We start from the raw sequence: 22,907 nt of genomic DNA on the forward strand, positions 1-22,907 counted from the left end.
TCATTTTTGAGAGGTCTTGGATAACAGGGGAGGTCCCTGAAGACTGGAGGATAGCCAATGTCACTCCGGTCTTCAAAAAGGGCGAGAAGGAAGACCTGGGTAATTATAGACCTGTCAACCTCACCTCTGTTTCCGGAAAGGTGATGGAACAGCTTGTGCTGGATACCATCTCCAGATAACTGGGAAAAAAAGAGGTTATCAGGAGTAGTTAGCATGGGTTCACCAAGGGGAGGTCGTGCTCGACCAACTTGGTGGCCTTCTATGATGCTGTCACATGCTGAGTGGATGGGGGAAGAGCGGTAGATGTAGTCTACCTTGATTTTAGAAAGGCATTTGATAATGTCTCCCACGACATCCTTATAACAAAGCTGAGGAAGTGTGGGATACACGAGTGGACAGTGAGGTGGGCTGAGAACTGGCTGACTGGCAGAGCGCAGAGGGTCGTCGTTGGTGGTGCAGAGTCTGGCTGGAGACCTGTAACCAGTGGTGTCCCCCAGGAGTCTGTGCTGGGTCTGGTCTTGTTCAACATCTTCATCAATGACCTTGATGAGGGGATAGTGGCCACCCTCAGCAAGTTTGCTGATGATACAAAGTTGGGAGGATTGGCTGACACGCCTGAAGGCTGTGCTGCCATTCAGCGAGACCTGGACAGGCTGGAGAGCTGGGCAGTAAGAAACCGGATGAAGTTCAACAAAAGCAAGTGTAGAGTCTTACACCTAGGGAGGAATAATTGCATGCACCAATACAGGCTGGGGGATGAGCTGCTGGAGAGGAGCTCTGCAGAGAGGGACCTGGGTGTCCTGGTGGATGACAGGTTGGCCATGAGCCTGCAGTGTGCCCTCGTGGCCAAAAAGAACAATGGCATTCTGGGGTGCATTAAAAAGAGCGAGTCCAGCAGGTCGAGGTCCTCTACTCTGCCCTGGTAAGGCCTCATCTGGAGTACTGTGTCCAGATATGGGCTGCCCAGTACAAAAAAGACAGGGATCTCTTGGAAAGAGTCCAGCGGAGGGCCACAAAGATGGTGAAGGGCCTGGAGCATCTCCCCTATGAAGAAAGGCTAAGTGAACTGGGTCTGTTTAGCCTTGGGAAAAGATGAGTGAGAGGGGACCTGATCCAGGTTTATAAATATCTGAGGTGTGGCGGCCATAGCGGTGAGGCCAGTCTCTTTTCAGTGGTACGTGGAAACAGGACGAGGGGAAACGGACATAAGCTGCAGCACAGGAAGTTTCACACAAATGTGCGTAAGAACTTCTTCACGGTGAGGGTGACAGAGCACTGGAACAGGCTGCCCAGGGAGGTTGTGGAGTCTCCTTCTCTGGGGATATTCAAGTCTCGCCTGGACACCTACCTGTGCGACCTGGTGTAGGGAACCTGCTTTGGCAGGGGGGTTGGTCTCGATGATCTCTAGAGGTCCCTTCCAACCTCTACAATTCTGTGATTCTGTGATTCTGTGTAGTCACTCTGCCCAAGGCAGCTCCTGGCCTCCACATCCCCACCAGTCCTTCTCTATTTGTGAGCAGCAGTTCTAGTGGGGCACTCTTACCAGCTGTGTCAGGAAGTTATCTTCTGCACACTTCTTCCACACGCTTCTTTCCCCTTGTCCTCTCACAGCAGACCCTATGAAACAGTGTCCCCTTCTTTCTTATAGCCCCCCCACTTAGATACTGAAAGATCGCTATTGGGTCCCCACAGTTCTCACAGCCTGTCTGTATAGGATAAGCATTCCACTCCTTGGATCATTTTTGTGGTCCTCCTCTAGATAACACTCTAACAGATTTGAGTCTCTCCTGTACTGAGGGCTCCATGTCTGGACACAGTACTCCAGGTAAGATCTCATCAGTTCAGAGTAGCATGGCAGGATCACCTCCCTTGACTTTCTGTTTATGCTTCCTTTGATGCAGCCCAGGATACGGTTGGCTTTCTGGGCTGCAAGGGCACATTGATTGTGATCCGTGAAATGGACCACCTCTCCTACAAGGATAGGCAGAGAGAGCTGGGGCTTTTCAGCTTGGAAAAGAGAAGGCTGTGAGGTGACTTGATAGCAGCCTTTTAGTATCTGAAGGGGAGCTACGGGAAAGAAGGGGACAGACTCTTTAGCAGGGTATGTGGTGATAGAATAAGGGGAAATGGCTTCAAGCTTAAAGAAGGTAGATTTAAGTTAGATATAAGGAAAAAAATCTTTTACAGTGAGGGTGGTGAGGCACTGGAAAAGGTTGCCTAGTGATGTGGTTGGTGCCCTGTCCCTGGAGACTTTCAGGGTGAGGCTGGATAAGGCCCTGGCAACTTGATTTAGCTGTGGTGTCCCTGTTCATTGCAGGGGAGCTGGACTAGATGGCCTTCAGAGTTCCCTTCCAACTCTAAACTCTAAGGATTCTTTGATTCTATTGCTAGCTCATGTCCAGCTTACCAACCACCACTACCCTCAAGTCTTTTTCATCAAGGCTGTAGTCTGTCTTGTCCCCTAGTTTGTACTGTTAGCAGGAGTTGCCCTAACGCAGGTGCAAGACCTTGCACTCATGAGGTTCTTTTGGGCCCACTGCTCGATCCTGTCTGGGTGTCTCTGAATGGCATCCTGTCCCTCTGATGTGCACCACACAGCTTGGTGTCATCTACAGATAGTCTCTGTCTCTCCAATCTTTTGCTACAGTTTTGATTTTGTTTTCAAAGCTAGCGAGAAAAGGCAAGAGAAAGCATTATTTAATTTGAAAATAACAAATTTAGCTGTTTCTGCTATGTCCAGTTTTCTGCTTTCAAGACATTTGAAAGGCCTGTTAGAAAGCAGAAGTAGAACTGGAATTTACAGAAGATTTCGTTGAGCTTAGTTGGATTGGTTAAGAATAAGTGAATTTGGCTCTGTAAGTATGACATAGTATGCTTTAAATATACAAAACAAGACAAAGGAAATTGTAAGTAAAGCTTTTTATCCCAACATTCTGGAATCAGAATAGTGAGGAAGGGCATAATTCAGTCTCAAATCTTTATTATTGGTGATGATGGGTAAGCCTGAAAGAAACCAGTTCTGTTTTCTACTCCCAAGTTGTTAGCAGGCAGATTTGGAGAGAACACAAAGTCCAAGGTACTCCAACTCAGGATCAGAGGAACAAATGAGGTTTTTCAAAATATTCATGTGGTAAAGTTATTTTTCAAAATAACGGTATAGCATTACAAGTCAATACCATCTGTAAATTAATGAATCTTTTGTTGAGTAGCTTAAAGTTTGTTAGGAAAATTTATTCATTTTTTAAGGAGAGAGGGAGAAAAAAAATTCCAATGGGCAATTATTTTGAAACATTTTATCTTCTGGAAGCACTGGGGATAGAATAGGTTAATATAGAAACGTTTCCCAACTTTTCATGCTGACAGACTCTTACTGTTTTGCTTTTCTATCTTTTAATTTTGTTTCAGTTTTAGATTCAGGTAAGAAAAATAAACAATTGTAGAATGACAGTACATGAAAATCTGAGTTGAAGGTGCTGCAACTGTTTATAGGACCAGGCTTCTTAAGTTGAAAAATATCTGAATTTGATATGAACCTGCTTTCAGCCAGGAGTTTAATGACTACTGTTAAATAGTCTCAGATATATTTTCTCTTTGTAGCTTTAAAGCAAGCAGGACTTGAAACTATTTTATCTTAAGGTGTTCATAATATTTTAAAGCGTTTTTAAAAACTTCTTAATGGAAGGATGCTTAATTTTTTCAAGGACTTCAGCGTAGAGGCTGCAGACTTGAAACGTTATGTAGCAAATAGGCACATTGCTTAAAAATGAAGATTGACTAGATTTCTTTTTTTTCTAGTTAAAAAGAAAAAAAGGTAAAATCACATTCGTGTATGTCAGGAGTAATACCTGTAGAAGTTTACCAACTCGTGAGAAATTCATTTCTGTTGCATTTTCTTATTTTAGAATAGTGCAAATACTTTGTTCCTGCTTTTTTAGTTATTGCACTAGTTAAGTAAGATTGTGATGAAACTGGTCATCTTCCTTTCAGTACTTGTGGCATGTTGTAGGTACCATATTGCTGTAATAAGGGCTGCAAATGAGTAACACTCACAACCCTACTTTTGACTCTTAAATACAGAGTTTTAAAATAGCTGAAAGAAGCAGTACTGATATAAATGCTGTGCTTACCCTGCTTGCTCCACATGTTCATTAGGAGTCAATAAGCTCTGACTCAGAGGTCTAAAGCTCATTATGAGCAACTTTGTGTTAAGTCCTCCTAACTAGAGCAAAAACAGAAAGATCAACTCAATAAATTACTGGTCAAGCAAGCTTAAGGGGAAAATCATGGCATGGGGGAAGATGCTTGACGTGTATTCCTTCCTTTTTAGATTTAAAATCCATTGTTATACAACTACTATCAGTAGTAGCAGGCCTAGCCAGAAACTTAAATTCGTCAGAAGAACTGTTCAGAGTCAGAACTGAGTGGAAGGGAGCTGTAGCTCCTCCGCTTCTCACTTTACCACCTACAATTTTTTTTCATAAGCCCCCACTGTGCTGCCAAATAGCTTGTTTTTCCTGTGAGAAAGATGGGGTCAAGGAGACCAGGAACTTGAAGTTGTCTGCTGTGTACATGGACAGGGCAAGTGAGGCAGATAAGTTGAGAATGTTTCTCAATCTAAACTAAAAATGAGCAAATGGTCCCTGATCACCCTTGGCAGTTGTTTCCACATATTAACCTTGATCCCCAGAATCTTTCCCTACTTCCAGGATTTCTACTTCAGCTGGGATTTTCACCACCACCTTTTCACACCTCTTTCTTCTTTCCAAAGTCTTATCTTTTGGGGGAACCCTTCTCTGAGGTGCTTCACCTCTAGTTTTCCCAGTCTAAGTGATTAGCTTCCTCATAGAGGGTTTGGCTATGAACTGGAGGATTTGGTAGATGCCATTCTGCAGACCTTGTTTACCAGTAGCACCTGAGAAGTAGCAGCCCTCCAAGAGTTTAAAAGTTCAGTTTTGAACACAAGTGTAGACCCAGTTATCAGTTGCTCAGTAAATATTTTTTTTTGTAGTTACCTTTTTATTTTGCTTACGATGATAATGAACCAGAGATGCCTGAAAATACAAAATGAAGCTGGCTGCTCTCGTTTTTTGCCCATGAGAAGTGGACTGAGTCACCATGCTGACTGTGACAAAAACAGTCCAGCCTTAAAGTTCTCCCTGTACTCATCTCAAATCAGCTTCTCCAGGAGGGATAACATTGTCTGCACAGTTGATGAGGAGGAAAATTGAAGCAGGGTGATGATAAAGACTTACTCAGAGCTAGCACAATAGACTGGTAGCAGAAGCTAGGAAAGAGGGAAAGATCTGACCTCAGTCTGGTCTCTAGCAGTACTTAATTGTTGTAGGGGCCTCCAGTCGGTAATGAGTCTAAGACAGTGGAAAGGCAGAGTTTCTCACGGCGCGGGGGGTTGTGGTGAAGATGTTCATTCCTTTTCTTTTGTTCAAGAGTTGTCTTTGAAGGCATTGTTCCTCCACAGCTGCAGTAGCCTACATTCATTGTGATAATTATGGGACAATATGTAGGATGGATGATTGATACATGAGATAAAGTTGTGTAAGACTATTACTAGAAGATCATATGGAGATAATAAATTATGCAAAGACAGCTCAAAGAAATAAGCTAAGGACAAATTTAGTGGGGTGCAAAAATGGAATGGGGACAGCAGATCCAAACCGGGCTAAAAATGGGTGGGAAACGAAATACAGCTGTCCCTCCAACAGATCACGTAACAGGGCATGAATTGTTACAGACAGGTAAGGCAGAAAATGTACAGAAAATAGTTCACAGACAGAAAAGAAAACCAATTCTTCATGGTTATGAAAAGCCCTGCACTCCTTGTGCACCTCTTTCTTTCATCCTAGAACAGGAACTAAGTCCACTGTTTTCCCTTGGCTGGGAAGTTCAGGTGTGTGGGCAGGGTTTGGCTGTTGGAGAGGTTGGGACCAGCAGACATGCAGCAGAGCTTGCAGGGCAGCCTGGATACAGCTGCCGAGGTGCTGAGATACTGCAGGAGAGACTGCTGCCTTCCTGAGTGAGATGCGCTCAGAGCATGGGAAGCAGAGCACAAGTAGATAGGAGATCATTCCTAAAGGGTGTGGGATATATGGATGGTAACAAGCAGGCAAAGAATTTTCCTTCTTTTTTCTTTTAGCCTTAGTAAAAGAAGCTCTTTTCTAAGGTACTTTGAGAGTATTCTCACATTTCCCAGCTCTTCTTTTCTTACTGTGAGTCAGTTGTGCTGTCCTTCTTGGCAGTTTGAATTTCGCTTCAAGAACACTTTGGAAGATTTTGTAACAAAAAAAAATTAAAGAAATGGATAAAAAAGTGAAGATGCAGCCAGATAAACTGTTGTTATAATTAAAGGATTCAATAAGGTCAAGATACTTTTTATTAACAGGCACCTACCGAGAACACCACTTGGTGTTTTAGCAGATTCTGTAAGAAGTGAAGACCCAGTTGGATGCTTTGCAACAGGAACAGGCAGTGGAAGGAGGACTCTCAGATTAATGAAATCACCCTGTGATTGTGGACTTCTCTCTCCTGTGAAAATAAAAGATTAGCTGCTGACTGCAGTGTTGTAAGTGCCTCCAGTGGTACGAACTGGCTCAGAATCACCATTCTAAATGCAGCCTCAAAGCATGGAGAAGGGAGAGCTGTCTTTCCTTTCTCATTGTTGTATACATAGTATGTTACTGATCTACACAACTTTTCAGTCAATGGCATGCAATGTCTTTGGTTGTAGTAATAATACTATCCTGTCCTAACAAGGACAATCTCAATGTCTGGAAATCTGTGGAAAAGTCTCTGCGTCATGATACAATATTAGGGAGTTTTATGCAAAGGCTGTTGAAGGTGGTGGAATGAATCTGTTGATTTCACTGGATTTTGAAGGATCAGAAACAGATACGAGATTTTGACCAGAGAATTAGCCTGACAGATAACATTATTGTCTGCAACAGCATAACATTTCCCACGCTGTGTTTAATTACCTTAAGATGTCTGAGGAAATAAAAGAAGTCCATTTTTCCTTTCCCTTCCCAAAATACTGAAAATATATCAATTACTCATGCTGATCTTTTACAATATTGCATTTGAGAAAATTCAGGCAGCACTAGATGCATACGGGTATAGGACGGTTATAAAACTGTGGAAGTCCTATGTTTTAAGTTGTGGAAACAGCCTTCGTTTGTGATGCTACATTATCTTTAAGCCCACAAGGAAGGTGTGGGGGCTTATTATTTCCATTTTTTTCTAAGCTGAGTTGTTAGCCTTTGAAAAATGGAAGTGCTGATATAATTTGAAATAGTATTTCCTGAAGGGCCATGTTGGAACAATATTCTAGGAGCTTAATAAGTCCCACTGTGAGAGTCATTTGTCATTTTAACCCCAGAGGCAAATTTGTAAAGGTTAGTGAAGGCTATTTGTCAAAGTTAAATAATTCAGCTGCTTAAAATGTTGTTTCTAAAATAAGTAGCTTGAAAATACTATTAGTTGTTGTTTTCAGATTATTTAGTTGCTTTTTTCTTTTTTTTTAATGGCTTTGGATAGGGCAGATGGAAAAAAGTGTCTAAGCTGAAATTAATTACTCATTTGGTTAATTATGAAGAAATGGTTTTCTGTGTAAATACAGAAAACAGAGCCAGAACAGAGAAGACCACACAGTTTAAGAAAAATAGGATGGTCCCTCTGTATTAAAAGACAAATTCCATATGCCAATCGCCAGTACTCAAAACAATGGAGATGTTTTAAATAGGATCTGTGTAAGAAGGAAACCTAATGTATTATTAGTTAAAATGAATGGCGTATTCTGCCATTTGATCTCCTGTAAATGTGAGTGATGATTTGCAATTCCAAAATGTCCTCGATATACATTTCCAATGGTTATTGTAGATGGAAATGGAAGTTTCCAGTCTAGCAAATTCCCCCTGCTTAAAAACTTTAATAAACGATATCATAGTTATAGAAACTGTTTGGAATGCTAAGATAAAGGATTGATACATTAACTGTGCTTTTGCAGTAGCAAAAGAATTTGTGGTTATTGCTTTTTAACATGTTTTTTAAAGCATAATTGTATGAAAATGCTTATTATTAAAAAGCATATTCCACTTAACTGCAGCATTGGCAATCTGTAGGGAGTTGTGTAACAACCTTTCTTCTTTTAAGTTTGAGGAATTTAGAGTTTTCTTTGTATTTTTCATCAAGTTACTTTTTATTATTTACAGAGTTTAGGTAGCTGAGTTCACAGTAAGCATGCTGTAGGCTTACAGGTTTTGATTTAATTAAAATACCCCTTAGTTAGGCAATAGCCCTTCCACATAGCTTCATAGCCAGTTACACCAATTAGTAAAACAAATACTGAAACAAAAAGGGGAGTGCTTGTTTTTCTAAACTTTTTAATCAGGAATCTCATCCCAAAAGATGGATCAAATTCTCTTTTTTAATTTATTCAACATAAATGAATTAAATTGAAACCTGATTAGCTCACAGTTGGGAGAATCTCTCTGCAGTGACTTGAGACACTTGCTAGGGATTATCCCCAAATCCCAGGCCCCATATTCTTCTGCACTGCCTTTTCTAGTGGCATCATTTGTTCACAGTAAGAAACCTTAGAGCCTTTCTTTTGGAGGGCTGCTGAAAGACTTATGCATCTTTTACCTGTGTTTTTAAGTGCTTATACGTTAATGTGATACTGAAGAAATCTCCAGTAAGAATTTCCTGAGAATCAGTCAATCAGTGTCTATAAAGCTCTTAGAGTTACGTGAAGGCATTGTCCTGTTACTCTAAGCAGAAGGGAACTGCCATGACTATAAAGTAGTAGTTCCATTAGTTTGATGTCAAAACTATGCCTGCTTCTTTTCTGTTAAAGACAAAAGCTCTTGTGAAAGTGCTTGCTCATTATCGAGAAATAATGGGATAATACGGTGCAGTTAAGAATAAGACTTTTCATGCTTACATCAACAATATGCTAATGATGAGCATAACATTAGCCTGTTGACATATTGAATGCTTTAGAATAATCGTTATGTCAAACGTTTTTAAAAGTTCTACAAAGAAGTCATATTTTAAGTCCAGATCATAGCCAAAAGGTGGCAGTATTCTATTCAATATTCATTTACAAAACAGTAAAAAATGCATGTGTTTATTAATGCTTTATCTCCTTCTAATATTGAATTAAACTAGATGATTGTATGCTAAAATAAAATCAGTTTATTAAGAGTACTCATTTAGAATGAAATCATGAATAAAATTAGCAAAAACTAGTCTGTATTACATAATTGTTATGTACTATGTGTATTTTTCCCATTATATGTGCATTTCACTGAAGGATAACTTTTTATGGAATTCTTAGGTAGATCAGAAACTTACCTAGAAGTCTTAGTAGAGTTTACTGTCTTTAACGTCAAAAATAGACATTAATCTCATGTGATTTTTAATGAGCCAAAAATGCTGCTGTATGTTTTTTATATACACTGGGACTTAAGAAGTGTTTTCCATAAAGGGAGTATCAGCTTTTTTTGTGCCAAGATAACAATAAGTTGAAGAATTGTTGAAATATTGCCTCTCTTGACTGCCAAGCTATTTAACTATACATCAATGTTCTGTCTTACAAACATTTGCTTGAATATAACTGCACTTACGAACATTCTCCTCTATCAATATTTAAACTTTCATATGAAAATATTCTAAGTAAATTTTGATCCATAGCTATGCAGATATAAATATAAAATTACTGTAGTGAGAGAATTAGTTCAATACAGTAAATAAGTACTTTTTTACATTAAATACTTCTAAAAATCAATTTCTGTTGCAGCCTTTTAGAAACATTCACAGGAAAATCAAGTGCCCAATACTGGGAACAGGTCTTTGATTCGTAAATATATTTCACTCTTTTCAGTGCTGAAAAGTTTTGATTAAAATTATATGTGAGATACAAGAAAAGCTGATTGAGAGAGCAGGACCTGGGAAATCCAATTGCGGAGGTATTGCTTTTTAACATATTTCCATACTCAGCTCCAGTAGAATATAATCCACATTTATCTATCTTTTGTAATGTCAAGGAAAACAGAACTAGTAGAATTCCCAAGGGAAATAGAATTAATAGGCGTTGATGTTCAACACTGACTTCTCTCTTTTTTCTCACCTTATTTTTTGGAAGAGCCCATTTTCTCACTGAATCCCTAATGGCTGCTCCTTTAAAAAAGGCCGAAGAACTGTTTTAGGAAGCATACTTCTGTTTGTGCATCAAAAAGAAGGTACTGTGAAAACTAATTAATTACTTAATCAAGTAAGGCAGACCATTGTATCGCTAGCACAGACTTGGCAAACATCATGAATGTAAGCAGGACGGAGATATCAGGCAAATACAGTTCGATGCGACAGAAGGGACTTAGACAATTCAGAAGACCAAAACAAGTGATGTTAGTTCTTCACCCATTCACTCATTGCTTCCTAACAAAAAAGAAAAGTTCTAGGGAAGTACAAGTGTGTGTTTAATTGCTGACTTAGCTAATAATCTGTTTCGTGCTGCGGTCCAGTGTTTGTGATCCCTCTATTTCTACAGTATATTCCTAAAGGGCATTTTAGAAAAGCTTAATTATGCAGAAAGGTCTGGAAATTTTCTGAAATTATTCTGGGAACAAATCCAGAGGATAGTGAAAACTCAAACATGTTCTTGCACGTAGATATCGAAAAGAGCTGTTGCTTGGGGCAGTGTGTTCCCAAGACAGTTCAGAGTGTTCCTGGGTGTGGTGAAGTCTTCTCAATCTTTGCATCAAACTTTAAAGAAATTTGGTCAGCAGTCGCAGCATGACTACAGCAATAATATATTTACATAGTATTTCTAATACTGTGATCACATTTAAATCTGAAGATAATTTCATACACTTCAAATACAATGTAATTGTCACAGTTGTGTGTATGCTAAAGATCTTATGCATGCATGCAAAGCTTGAGCAAATTATGTTCACAGTTTTCTTGTAATTAATCTAGGTTATGTTTTTTTCCCTGCATTCAAGAATTATGCTTAAAAGTAAGCTCTTTTGTGATCACATGAAATTAGCACTTTAAATTGAAGTTTATTTACTAAGAGAAAGATGAGCTTCCTGAACAAAACAGTACAAGTGGCAAAAGCATTGGGAAGATTTTCTGTAAATCACATTGATATGCAGGAGGTTTGCACCTGCTGGATATGTACATGCTGTACACCATACATTTATTGTTCTGGGTGCCCTGTGCCTATGCTCTTGTTTTGTGGGGCTGCTATCTCTGCTCTTTGGAGAAACTGTGGTTTTCTCTTGAACTTTTCTGCTTCTGCCAACACCTTCTGGTTTGTCTAGCTGCCAAATGCAGCAGCAGGCGGAATGGGGGAGGCTGTGTGAATGTATGGCCATTCCTGAAGTGCATGTGCTGCATCATATCTTGCTAATGGGGGGAGACTGCACTGCTGAGGCCCTAGGGAGTTAGCCCTATGTCTTGCTCACACTTCTACTAAACATAACATTTTGTCCCCAGTGTTCCTCCAAGAAAAGTTTGCAGATAAATCAGCCGTTTTTATGATATAGCAGCTGTTTAGACTTGTCCACATTAATTGTGGATATTAATAGGCCATTTGATATGGATTCTCTTTTTCTGGTGCTATTTCTGTAGCGGACAGTTTAGTATCTAGCTTCCCATCTGGTTTTCCAAGCTTCAGTTTTCACTGAGCACACTTGTTCTACTTTAGTTAAATGTTTATTATCTTTTATTAATGGGCAAAATTTGCCCAAAACTGTTTCATTAGATTTGCTTGCTTCTATTCAGGGTTGCTTTTCAGGAATAAAGTCAGAGCAAAAAGTGGTTTCTAAGAATTTTGGTGTCTGTTAGGGGTTTTGGTATTTAACTTGGGCATAAAATGCACGGCATTATACAAGAGAAATACAATTCATATGAAACTATGTCCAGCTTTCTTGGAAATCACAGGGAGACATTTCAGGGATTGAAATGAATTTGGTGCCTCCTTTCAGATAATGACAGCATTGTTAAGGAATAAGAAGACTGGGAATGAGATTGCTGTGAAATAATAGAAGCTGCAGGTCTGTAATTACAGACAAAATTACATGGCACATAAGCTTAAGTACAACATGGGTTTCACAAGAAACTGCTGCTTGCATTGCAGACTTCTGGAAGATTATACTCTAGATTCTGCAGTACTGGTATCTTCTGTTTCCACTTTTTTACATTCATAAACCCACACAATTTGAAAAATTAACTTTGGTGAATATTATAATGCCTCTAAGTATTGTTTTAAGAGCTTCTTATTGTTTGATATGCATTATATTGTTGATTTTTAGTTTGCTGCTTTTCTGCCTGAAACTTGAAACATTTTCCATACATGATTTCCTATTTTAGGAGAACATTCTGACTTTAAAATTTCAGTAATGCTACATAATGGATAAACCTTCTGTTCTGTCCCTCTCATTCTTCCTTCAGGTAGCGATGGGGAACACTTCAAGGAAGATTTTCCGATGTATGAGGATATTCTTTGCCAAGGATTTGAAGTCCCACATCCCTTTGTGGGACCCTTTACATTAGGCTTCAGTGGCTTTAAAGGAGTTGAAAATAGTGGAAGCTGGGAGAAGCAAAAGGCTGTGTTAACCATTTGCCTATGAGTGATCCTGCAAAGCTGTTCCTGTGAATAGTTATTCTTATATTCAACAGCCATTGCTTCACATGTAGTTTACTCCTGAGATCAGACTTAGTTAGCTTAAGCTTGCTGAGAAGTAAGGTGTCTGCAGGCATGTAGGTAGTTCTGTTAGTCTCTCTGTAACAGCTCAACCTGTGGGCCAGTTCAGGCAACTTGGAAAGTAGGGTAGAAATATCAGAAGGAAAAACTTCCACAGTCGTTCCAGGGACTGAATGTTGCCCATAAAAGTGTTTGTTCATCTACCAGAGGATGAGAAAGCTAGATGCCAGGAAATACAGCTGAAAATCAAGTAGATCAACATTTACATGTTAGGCAGTCTATCAGGTATGTGCCTTCCTGAAGGGTATTGAATATTCTATCTCTTTTCCTACAAAAAACAAATAAAAGTATGCAGGTTGCTCTCAAAGCAATGCCTCCTATTGATTTCCATGGAAACAACATCAGGTACAAAGATCACAATAATACTATGATAGAGTAAGTTCTTAGCTACAAAACACTGTTTTTCAATGTAGTCACCGCAATTAGGTTGGCATTTTTGCCAGCATTGAACAAGAGCCTGCATGCCATGCTTGTAAATACCTGCAGCAGCAGAGGTGAGCCACTGTCACTGTCACCACTCCTGATGTGCATCACCTACCACCTCACTGTGCTCAAATCCACTGGTTGGTCTTTATCAACATTCAGCAAGTGTTGATGAATATCAGTGGGTGCAATTTTTCATGTATGGGGGAATTCAATTCCACACCTTTACTTCATAGGCACTTCCATGTCAGATGCCATTTTCTCAGTGTGCCCCTCTACTGCCATCTGTCACATAACAAGAAAATGTAAAGGAATACTGGTGGGAAGGTACGACCTCTACTGCCATACCACCAACATCCCCCTCTAATGTTGTGGATGACATAATGAAATAGGAGGCATTACCTTCAGAGCAGCCCTTATAGATAAGGAGAACTGGAATATATAATAGCAAAAAGAGTGTGTGGGTCTGACTGTTGCTACAGAGTGAGTGTGCAGGGATCTGTTGCTGCTACAGTTCAGCTATAAGAAGTGAAAAAAAACAGAAACCGAGCTTTAAGAAGAGGTATTTGATTGCACCTGATTGTGTGCAAAAAACCTTAAACTCTAGTACTATAAACTCCATTAATAAAATGTTACCTCGCATATCTGCAGTTGAAAATACCATCGTACAAGTTAAAGAAATTCAACATCAAAGCACTTCTGGACAGTGTGTTTTGTGGACTTCTGTGCTGAGTCTTGCAGTTATCCTAATTTTATCTGAAATGATTATAAATTTGCCTTAATATAGTAGAGTTTTAAAACACTGGAAACCGTCAAGAAAAAATACGTCCTCTAAAAAAGAAAAGGTGGGTCCATATGATCGATGAAGCTTCAAGAAATTTCATTTGATCCCTTTGGCAGCCAACCTACAAACAGTCTCTAACAAGACCTTTCTGTGTATCAGACTTTAGGAACTGCTGAAATCCTGAGAAATTTTTTTAAAAACATTCAAACGTGTATGAAGGTACAAAGTTTAATGATATCCCTTAATGAAAATGTTAAAGATAATTTAAACAATGTTGGCATGAATAAAGGCACTATATGTTTTTTGTAATGAAGCCATTAGGGTGATGAGCTGCCTGTCTTGATACCAGAAGCTGGTATGAAATAGCCAAAAGCAGAACTTCTTGCAGATACTAGCTTCCCGAGTTTACAGTGCAACTCAGTTTGCAAAAGCTTCAGAACAATAGTAGACTCTCTGATAGAATGTTTTCATATTTGCATGCTTTTTCATTCCTTCATATTTTAGCATACTTGTAAGGTTTGCTACCAGAAATTAAACTGAATTATCATCAATTGTTAGTAAAGGCATGGTTGGGCTACTCCTAAAGCTGAAGGCTTGGAAGTAAGCGATGATTCAACACGCTGTCTTGTAAACAACCACATGCCACTTCAGCTCACTGAAGTAAAATTCACTTCTCCATTTATTTCCTTACCTAGGAATCCAATTCAATGTATTTGTATTTCAGATTTCACTAATAACACTGTATATTTTCCTATTTACATTAGTTACACTGAGTTTATGAGAGGCAGTTTGTAAGTTCTGCTTATCTACTGAACAGTTGTTTGAGCGATTTAATTTATTGAAGTGCAGGCAATGCAGGTAACTTTTTTTTTTGTCACTGTTACTCAGTAACTTAGAGGCAATTGACAGACATGTAGGATAGCTGGACAAAGTGGGCAACTCTCAGTTCCCTTTGCATTGAAATAACATCATTTTCCACTTTGTTTTAAATGACACTTCATCTCACACTGTACCGCTCCAAAGAGGCGTTGCCATTTTTTCAGTTACTCTGCTGTCCTCCCTGTGTCTCCTGTCGTTTGGGGCTGCATTTCTTGGTTATTTGATAAGCTCCAGGTGTTGGTGCAGCATTCTGACAAGAAAGAGAAAAGGCTGTGATGGTGCTAAGGGCTGTCATGAAGAGGTATTGGTAAAACCAAACAGTGCTCTGGACTTTCAGTCTGCTAGTTTCACAAAGCAGTTTGCCAAATATCAGTCAATTTTCATCAGCTGCACTGAAAGAAAAAAATAATATTGTTCCTGTAGGCGTGATGGGCTGGAAGATTCATAGCAATACGCAACTAACTCTTTGTCCTCTAAGCTGTTCCTCTCCTTTGCATAGGTGGTTAAATGTTGTCAGAACTCTGGTGTAGTTCACAGGCAGGATTCTTTCTGTTGTCTGCTCATCAGTTGCTGGCCCTTACAAGCTAATGGCAGGAGTGGAGGAAATTGTTTGCAGTCGTGTAAAAGTGCACTGGCCCTGGCACAGGGCTGTCACACAGCAGGGTGAGATGTGGAGCTTCCTTGGACCTCTTGTGGCTCTGCATTTCCACACAGCTTTCTGTCAGGCCTTGAAATTAAACTGATACTTGAAGCCAAGAGCTGACTCAGCTGGTACTGATACAGCTCTAGTAATGTGTGCAACCTCTTTTTTAAAATTTGCTGATTAAACCCTGCCTGTGTTGCAGTTGATGGGAAGGTTTGAAGGCAGGATACCAGAGACTTGAGCAGGACTGAGGTTTCCCCTTTAAGACTTTGGCTTACACTACTTGGTTGAAGAAGAGGTGGTCCAGGAGCATCTAGGTGGCATCAATGTGCCCAAACCCATGGGTTCTGATGGGATGCATCCACGTGTACTGAGGAAGTTGGCAGAGGTGATTGCTGAACCACTTTCTATCATCTTTGACAGGTCTTGGAGAACAGGAGACGTGCCTGAAAACTGAAGATAGCCAGTGTCACTCCAGTGTTCAAAAAGGGCAAGAAGCAGGATCTGGGAAACTACCAGGCCAGTCAGCCTCACTTCTGACCCTGGAAAGGTGATGGGACATCTTGTTCTGGATGCCATCTCCAAGCAATTGGAAGAGAAGAAGGTTATCAGGAATAGTCAGCATGAATTCACCGAGGGAAACTCATGCTTGACCAGTGTTGTAGCCTTCTGTGATGGCATCACCAGCTGGGTAGGTGAGCAGTGGATGTTGTCTACCTTGACTTCAGCAAAGCTTTTGATACTGTCTCCCATGACATCCTGATTAACAAAGCTGAGAAAGTGTGGGATAGATGAGTGGAGAGTGAGGTGTGTTAAGAACTGGCTGACTGGCTGAGCTCAGAGGGAGGTGATTGGTGGTGCAGAGTCTGATTGGAGACCTGTGACTAGCAGTGCTCCCAAGGGGTCAGTACTGGGTCTGGTCTTGTTCAGTATCTTCACCAACAACCTTGATGAGGGGATAGCGTCCATCCTCAGCAAGTATGTCAACAGTACAAAGTTGAGAGGAATGACTGACACACCTGAAAGCTGTGCTGCCAATTCAGCGAGACCTGGACGGGCTGGAGAGCTGGGCAGTAGGAAATCTAATGAGGTTTAACAAAAGCAAGTGTAGATTCTTGTACCTGGGAAGAAAAAACCACAAGTATGAGTACAGATTGGGATGTAACCTGCTGGAGAGGAGCTCTGCGGAGAAGAACCTGGGAGACCTGGTGGATGACAGGCTGGCAATGAGCCAGCAGTGTGCCCTGGTGACCAAGAAGGCCAAGGGGATCCTGAGGTGCATTCAAGGGAGAGTGGCCAGCAGCTCAAGGGCGGTGATCTTCTCCTTCTACTCTGAGTTGGTCAGGCCTCACCTGTAGTACTGTACCCAGTTCTGGGCTCTCCGGTACAAAAATGACAGGGATCTCCTGGAGAGAGTCCAGCGGTGGGACACAAAGATGATAAAGGGCCTGGAGCATCTCCCCTGTGAGGAAAGACTGAGTGAACTGGGTCTGTTCAGCTTTGAGAAAAGAAGGTGATCTTATTAATGTTTATAAATACCTTAAGTGTGGGAGTGAAAGGGAGACGGCCAACTTCTTTTCAGCTATCTGTGAGGACAGGACAAGGGGAAATGGCTATAAACTGGAGCATAGGAAGTTCTGCACCAATATACGAAAGAACTTCTTCACAGTGAGGGTGACGGAGCATTGGAACAGGCTCCCCAGGGAGGTTGTGGATTCTCCTCTGGAGATTTTCAAGACCCACCTGGATGCCTACCTGTGCAGCCTGCTGTAGGGAGCCTGCTTTGCAGGGGGTTGGACTCGGTGATCTCTGGAGGTGCCTTCTAACCCCTGCTATTCTCAAGGTGAGCACATAAAAATTCAAAAACATTGTATAGTCATCTAAAAATGTCCTGAAAGTGCACATTTTCTGTTGCTTACCAGAGCCAGCTGGGATTTTCTTTTGTGTGCTGTATCATTGCCTGCTTTCTCTCTTTGCCATTGCTGATAAGAAAAAGATTAATACAAAAATAGAACTTAGCAAAAAATCAGAATCAATGTACAAATGTGACATCGGAGAGTTTTGTTTTTAAAGAGAGACAGTACTCGTTTGATTTAACCTGTATTATTATTACTTCTAACCCAAGCCATTCTATGATATTACGACTGTCAGGCTTCGCGTGCCAATGAATGTTTTTGGGGCTTTTTGTAACATACTACGTGACCATACATTTAGGTTCCGTGATGTCAGAAGCTTCACACCACCTGCTGGGTAATGACCCTGGAATGCATGTTGCATTTACACGGCCAAATGTTATTGCCGTTGTGTACACTGCGGGATTCAGAGCAATTGCAGACTGCTGTAGTTGGATCTGCAAAAGAAAATGAAACACAGCTCCAAGTGTTAAGGAATTTTTGCAAAGGTGATATTTAAGGATAAAGTTCCTAAGGAGAATATGATTTGAACTAAAAAATTAGTTTGTTTTACAGTAACAGACTAAGCAAAGAAAATTTCCTTTTTTTTTTTTTTTAGAGGAACACAACGTTAGCGGATAGTAGCCGTACAAACCAAGAGGTTTCTATTAACTGACATGGTGCATTCTTGTCAATAAAGATGTACGTATATGTACCTTTTGGAGATGATTAAGATTGTTTTGAGCATGATTAATGACAAAGGACATATAAACAGGATGACTCATTTGGTTATAAATATTAAGTAAAGCCAATTATTTGCATTGATGATAGAGTATGGCATCCAACATGGACAAATTTTTGTTTGACATAGAAATTTTCTTTTTAAACCTTATGTATTACCATTCTGATATAGTGATGTATTTTTTCATCTCCTAAAAAAAAATTACTGAAGGAGATTTTCATTTAGGAATTGTTTCATATCTCAATAAAATTTTATTGTATGCATATACATTTGCTCCCATGAGAGAAATGGCAGGAATCATCTCTGTTTAAAGTTGACCAATTCTACTGAAAGTGCTTTATTATTCACTATAAGAATATTTTGACTGAAGGGTTATTTATTATAATATATTCACAGATGCTTTGTTAAGTGAAGTCTGAAATGTTTCAAGGGATGGCATTTCCAGCACCTTCTTCTAAAGACTGTTGATAATCAAATAGGAAACATGAGTAGAATTTTTTCCTTGACTCTTGTCCTATTTTCTGTCTGCCTGTTTTCTTTTAAACTGTTTTTATAAGAAAAAGCAAATTATTGATTACACTGCTCTTTTGTTCCTCCATTTATCCATCTGCTGGTTTAATAGTCTTATAAGTAATTTCTGAACCTGGTAGTCAATTTTAACTAAATTTGACTGAGGATTAGAGGTCTCAGAACTATTAAGGTCTTAGACGTTTCATGAAAATTGATACTAAAGGAGAGAGACTCAAGTCAGTGCCCCAGTGAGTGAAGTTCAGTCATGGCTTGCCAGGGGAAATCTGCATAACTGATTGCAAGTTTACAATTGTAAAGTTAAACTTAAGTACTGGCTAGCTCAAGCCTTTATCTTGCAGTGAACAATGGTGGTTGGTGTGGTATTTCTTGTTGTTATTTGTCTTGTTCTTTCTTTTTAAAATTTTTGCAGAAAGGATTTTTATATTCTTGTATTTGACTTCCATTTGGCTTTGTGGCAACTGAGTTTCTTGCATTTTCAGCAAGAAGCTGGAAATGGAGTTCTAAAACTGCACTGAAATAGGTGTCTGATGAATTTCAGATGCTTTCGAAGCAGTGCCCTATATGCTAAGCTTGCAGTTCGGAGATAACTGGCAGGTCATATTCTGTAATTAGTTATGAGAAATCTGCAGAAGTTATGGTTTAGTTCACTTTCATTTTAGATTGCTCATTAAAATCTTTATTGGATAACTGAAATGATTTGTTTCAGAAGGAGTTAATGAAATCCCTCCCAGTAATATGATAGGATAATTAAGGATTTCTATTATTGTAACTTATATTGCTTTAAATATTTTCAACATGCTTTAATTTCACTTCTTGCCAAAGAGTGCTCTTATTTTCACAGCAGCGACTGGTTTTATCTGTAAAAGAGCATCATAGTGTAGCTTGGAGTCCATCTTTATTCAGGCTATTAACCTTTATTATTACTAATAATCATAGCAGCTTTTAATCTCAATTAGTCCTCAAGGAACAGAGACATAAATGTTTGAACAAATCTCCTTATTAAACCATTTGCTCTATGACTGCCAGTCACCTGAATGGTGCCAATAAACCTGACTGATACGTGTTTCCAACCTCCTGTAGGAAAGCAGACTTCGTAATAATGTATTCACAGACTTTCAGACCAGTACTTTGTTGCCAGAGAAAACAATTTATAGCCATCTGGCACTACCTGGCCTTGTAGCTTGATTTCCTAGAACTTGGCACTTCATCATGCGGCCCATGCTCCCCTACATAGGAGGTCTGGAGCTACCTGTGTTGGCCAGAACGGGCAATGCAGATAAAGATGCCATGGGGATAACGAGCAGTGAAGAGGTGGAAGAAGCTGTTTGCACTCTGCCTACCTTCCTGGTAGGTCAAACTGTTTTTCAAAACACTGCTCTCTCCTAAGTTTTCCAAGTTTGTGCTGAATGTGTAGCTCAGGTTCTAGAGGCTACGTAAGTAGCCCACTGCACACTCACCTACTGCTTCTTTGGGTAGCTGTGTTAACTGTTTCAGAACTGGTTCAAGTGTTCCTTCTTTGCACTGATGTGCCAGGTGGCACAAGCCCCAAGGAGTGCCCTTGCAGTCCTCTAGGAGCAATGAACAGTGCACTTGTGCACAGAGGGGCACTTGTTTTGTTAAAAGGGGAGGAAACTGTTTTTCTTCAAATGAAGGCTGGAGAGTAAATTATCATTTATTCATTGTTGATCATCAGGTGACTTGGGAGTTTATCGAAGAGCTGTATGGACTGTCCCCATGTGATACAATCTACTGGATGATATGATGGTTTGCATGACAAAAAGGACAATACCCAGCTCCTGGGGCAGTTTTCAGGAGAGGTTATTGCTTCCATTATAAATCACCAGATTTCAGCAGGTCTGGAAGTTACAATCTTTGCTATTTTTGTGGTCTTGGTCATGAGTCTAACCATAAGGAAAATAGTGCATGGCTTAAGACATTTTCCTTAGCTTGACAGAATTTTTTTTTTTTTTAAACATCTCTTTGTTTATGATCATCATCTTAGAATCCTTTTCCCCATTCCTGTGATTTTGTACAGAATGGCCTTAACTCAGTTCAGTTCTCTCACCACTGTTAAATGAAACTATTGTTTCAGATAGTGAAAATAAGATCCATTGGGTATTTGGATGCTTCTGGATATTGTTTTCTGTCATCACTAGCACAGGAGTAATGACTAAGCATCATACCGGCTCTGAGTCACAGAGGACTAATGTCTGAATTCATACGTGCTTCCTTGGAAGAATCATCACAATCATTTCATGAAGCTTTTCTAATGATAGGTTCATTAATGTGTCCACATACAGAAGAAGTAAAAATTAGGTGCTTTTTCTACAGTTTATTCTTTTTCACTGAGAAAAATGTAGAAGGCATCATTCATCAGCCCAAGTCATCTTTCCACACTTCACACTGTGTGCCCATGTTAACACTGTAGGGCAAATTAGGAGTGCACTTTTGAAACAAAACTTCCAGCTGTCCATCCTGACTCTGCTCTGCTTCTCATTGTCTTGGAGTATATGGACTAGATTCATTTGGGTTAAACTAAACTGGAGGATGGACTCCTAGAACATACCTAATGCTTGCCAGCTACAAGTAGGGCATTCAGCATATGGGACTTGTCTAGAGCTCCTCCAGAAGTCCTTTTAAAAACAAAACAAGCAACAAAACCCTTTGTGCGTACTCGGTGGAATTCAAGTCTTCCACACCAAGTGATCTGCTCTACCAAAGTCATCAACTCTATCAGTTCTGTCCTTTTGCTCTTTTGTTAATGTGGAAGCCACAGTGCACAATGCAATACTAAATGCTTTTAAGGAAAAGAACAAAACAACAGAAGAACCATTTGTCTTTCTTTCTTCTTTATCTCTTTGAAAAGTAGTTTTGCTTCATGATCGCCTAATAAAACAAGGATGTGTGGGCACTGTGCCATCTTGTGTTGGATATCTAGCAAACCACTAAGGCACTGAACTTTGTCTAGACACATATTTGTAATGTATCTTGTACATCACCAAGAATTAAAATCAGCAGCTTTTTGGTGTAGAGGGAGAATGGGGAAAGCAGAAAGTGTTTCAGATGTGTGTCACTTGTTCTTTCATTCATTTTGTTTTTGTTTCAGAGGAGTTACTCAAGAGTTGCACTGTTTTAAACAATGAAAAGGTCTATGTCTTGCTAACACTTTTTTCTTTATGTACCACCAAATACCTTTGAGGTTATTCAAATAAATACACTCAATTCTATTTTCTTGACTGTCCGATGGCTTAATCCTGCACATAAATGTGTGGATGATATTTATTTGACTGTTAATCTGTTAGTCTTTTTGACTATATGGTAAAGCATACTTTCTTCTTTCTTAAGGAAAAAAAATAAATGAAAAAAAAAAAAGTCGTAATGCTGCAGTTGAGATTTTAAACACACAAAAGTCAGAACATTCAAAATTATGACTCCCTTGGGCTGTAGCACAGACATGTTGTGCATGTGGTGTATATTAAAACAGGGATTTCCTCTCTCTGTACTCTCCTGAGTATTTTCATCTTTTAGCTTTTTCGTACTGGCTGTGCAGGAGTTGCTCTGTGGGACTGGATTGTGCAAGGGCCCAGACGACAAACAGGGGAGTAGATTCCCTGCACATGAGACTCCTGTTCTGCTCAGCAGCCAAGCAGCACAGCAAGGAGAGGGAGCGCCTGGGGACAGCTGCTGGGTGTGCAGCAGCACTGTGCGTGGAGCGGCTGGGATGGGAATACAATGCCGAGTCCTGTCTCCACTCAATACTGGTGTCACGCTAGCTGTTCTCTGCTGTCCATATTGTAGCATTATCCAAACAGGGCTTTTTTATTTTTCACTTGCACTATTTGTGAATCTCTTCTTTGGTGTGTCCCATACGTGTTGGTTATACAGTAGATTATACGGTAGAATAGAAGAATTCAATTGGAAGGAGTCTTCAAAGAGCTTTTAGTCCAGTTACCTCTTCAAGGCTAACCACAAGATAAAGCAGATTAATGAGGGCATTGCCCTAATCCTCTGGAAGGCTGACAGCATGGGGCATCAATGCCTCTCAGGGAGGCCTGTCCCAGGGTTTGGCCACCTTGGTGGTAAAGAAATTTTTCCTGATGTCAACTCTGATCCTCTCCTGGCACAGCTTTGTGCCCTTCCCACACATCCTGTCATCGTTCACAGGGAGCAGAGCCCCACACCTCCCTCTGCTTCTCCTTCTCAGGAAGTTGCAGAGAGCAGTGAGGTCACGT

General features: G+C 40.0%; 1 protein-coding gene across 2 annotated transcripts in view; it reads left to right on the plus strand.

Annotated features, from left to right (window-relative positions):
- The window catches only part of EMC2 (ER membrane protein complex subunit 2), a 118,939-nt gene that overhangs the window by 5,169 nt on the left and 90,863 nt on the right, over positions 1 to 22,907 (plus strand). The window contains exon 2 of one of the 2 annotated variants that reach the window (XM_085221573.1): positions 15,934 to 16,201. In XM_085221573.1, the coding sequence (XP_085077699.1) occupies positions 16,064 to 16,201 (138 nt within the window). In that variant the 5' untranslated portion in view covers positions 15,934 to 16,063. Of the gene's footprint in view, positions 1 to 15,933; positions 17,354 to 22,907 lie in introns of those variants that run through there. The other variant, XM_085221574.1, reaches the window with a different exon arrangement.

Source organism: Meleagris gallopavo, chromosome 3 (assembly GCF_905368555.1).
Source record: "Meleagris gallopavo chromosome 3, MGAL_WU_HG_1.1, whole genome shotgun sequence".
Classification (NCBI taxonomy): Eukaryota; Metazoa; Chordata; class Aves; order Galliformes; family Phasianidae; genus Meleagris; species Meleagris gallopavo.